Source organism: Mauremys mutica, chromosome 3 (assembly GCF_020497125.1).
Source record: "Mauremys mutica isolate MM-2020 ecotype Southern chromosome 3, ASM2049712v1, whole genome shotgun sequence".
NCBI classification, from domain to species: domain Eukaryota; kingdom Metazoa; phylum Chordata; order Testudines; family Geoemydidae; genus Mauremys; species Mauremys mutica.
Window position 1 is genome coordinate 155,043,048 of NC_059074.1, and position 2,100 is coordinate 155,045,147.

Here is a 2,100-nt window from a genome sequence, read left to right on the forward strand (position 1 = left end):
ATGCTGCCTGTCTTTATCTTCGGAGCAAGAACACAGAGTCCCTGACTCTAACTGAGGAAATGCAATAGTAGTCTGCAGCACTGACTCAACACCACTGCAGTAAGAGTATTGTGAGCCACAGGATTTCTGATCTTCACTGGAGCAGAAAGGAAACCTGACATCTCAACCCCGTTGGTGGTTTTTCTAGGGCTGGTAGAATACAGTTCCATAGTTACAGTATTTGCAAATCCCAATGGACAGGTCATTCTTTTTCACTGGCATAATTTACACAGGATAATGTTAATATATTGGGAATTCAGATACACTGATTTCAGCTGGCAGTTAAAAAAATTGCTTCAATTAAACTTAACCCTTCACATGCACAATAAAAAAAGAAGGATTTTGCTTTTAAAAGTGCCGTGCCTGCAATCGATTAGAAAAACACTGAAAATCTTCTCATAAAATATTGGATTTTCAAATGGGGCCTATGGGAGGTAGATACCAAAATCTTATTGAAATTCTAGGGGAGGTAGGTGCCTAACTCCCTTAGGTGCCTTTGAAAATCCAACCCCCCAAAATAGTCAAGGAAAAACATTTACCACATTTTTTGTCTGTAGCTTTTTGCCGTAGGAAGGTAGGGGCTTTAGTGCCTGAGGTATAGGTAGTTCCTGGATGCTTTTAGGAAAGTGGGAAGGTGGGAGAGACTGGAGAATAGCTTGCATAGCTTGCAGGTATAAAGAAGTAGGTGTGTTCCCCACCAGGGTGTTGAATTTATCTTCCCCTAGCAAAGCTGTCCAGTGGTCTGGATGATCCTGCAGAACTTTCCGCATCTTAAACTGTGGGCTGGGCATGAAGAGCAAGAGGTAATCGAGGCAGAGCTTTTTTGATGCCACGTTGACTTTGGAGTCCCACATCTGCTCCAGGATGACATCCAACGGGGTGAGCCCCTTGCTGTCCTTGATCCTGGGAGAAGCCCCATTCCCTAGGAGGATGAGGACGGTCTCTGACCTCAGCAGTTCGCAGGCAAGGTGCAGTGGGGTCTTGCCATCTTCCAGATGAAAGCAGCCGGTCCTGTTGATGTAGGAGTTTAGGCTGGGTAGCTTGTGTGCAATCTTGATGATCAGCCCCAAAATGTCCCTCCTGTCGTATGTGACTGCCATGGCCAAATGAGGGGCAGAGGATGGGCAATAGCAGAAATGCTCTCCAGGCACCTTGAGAGCCTCCTCTGGAAAATGAGACAGCAGATACTGGGCATAAGGCAGGTGATTATGCACCACTGCATAGAGAAGGGCTTCCGAAGGTGAATATGTTCTCAGGCTGGCATTTTCCTCCCAGTAAAAATATTCCATAGTTCTCATATCTTCCAGCATCCATACTGGTTTGTGGTCTCTTACAGCCTGGTAGAACATATAGGATAAGAACTTACAATGCCTGCTCTGCTCATCCTGCAGACTGGCCTGGTTACTGGCCATGTCTCAGCAAATAAACAAGACCTGCACGCAAGCTTGCTCCAGAATGTAAGATTTGCTCACTTTGAATGCAGATCCCGATGCTGCTGCAACCTTCAGCCTGTCATTGCAGCCCGACTGCACTAGCTGGAATGCCTCGGCTTGAACATCTCCACCCATTCATTGTTTTTTCCCCTCATTGCAGTGGTTTTGTTTAGGTAAGCACAATCCCACAGGCTCAGTTAACCCATGCCATGCACTAGATGGTTAGTCAGTGCACCCTGCTTCATGCACGGCACAGGTTACTGGAACACTGTCAGACTAGCAGTGATTTTATAGATGCAGAGCTACATAGGAGAGACTAAAATAAGCTTTAGAGGTGAGGCAATTTTCTGTCTGTGTTTGATGCCTACCCAGATCAGCTGGTATAGTGCAGTAAGCACAGTATGCATTTATTCATTTGTCCCTCCTACTTGTACAATTCATTATATAATAAATGTATATTGATACTATATAATCAATATTGAGTATCATATATAATTTCTATATACTGATTGCTAGCTATATGGTTATAAAGTGACTTCTATTTACTAAATACTGTTATGGCTGGCCCATTAGGGGACACTTATAATGGTTTGTCTATTAGAGGTCATTGATGCAGAAGCCCATAGGC

General features: G+C 44.3%; 1 protein-coding gene across 1 annotated transcript; it reads right to left on the reverse strand.

The window, feature by feature from the left end:
* Positions 1-560: 560 nt before the first annotated feature.
* On the reverse strand, positions 561-1,451 carry LOC123365962 (ankyrin repeat domain-containing protein 9-like). The gene has a single exon (XM_045009002.1). It carries the CDS (start codon positions 1,449-1,451, stop codon positions 561-563), a length of 891 nt encoding a protein of 296 aa, XP_044864937.1.
* Between the last annotated feature and the right edge of the window lie 649 nt (positions 1,452-2,100).

Excerpts from the sequence above, each read along its gene's own strand:
- LOC123365962 (XM_045009002.1), bottom strand. The coding sequence starts at position 1,451 with ATGGCCAGTAACCAGGCCAGTCTGCAGGATGAGCAGAGCAGGCATTGT.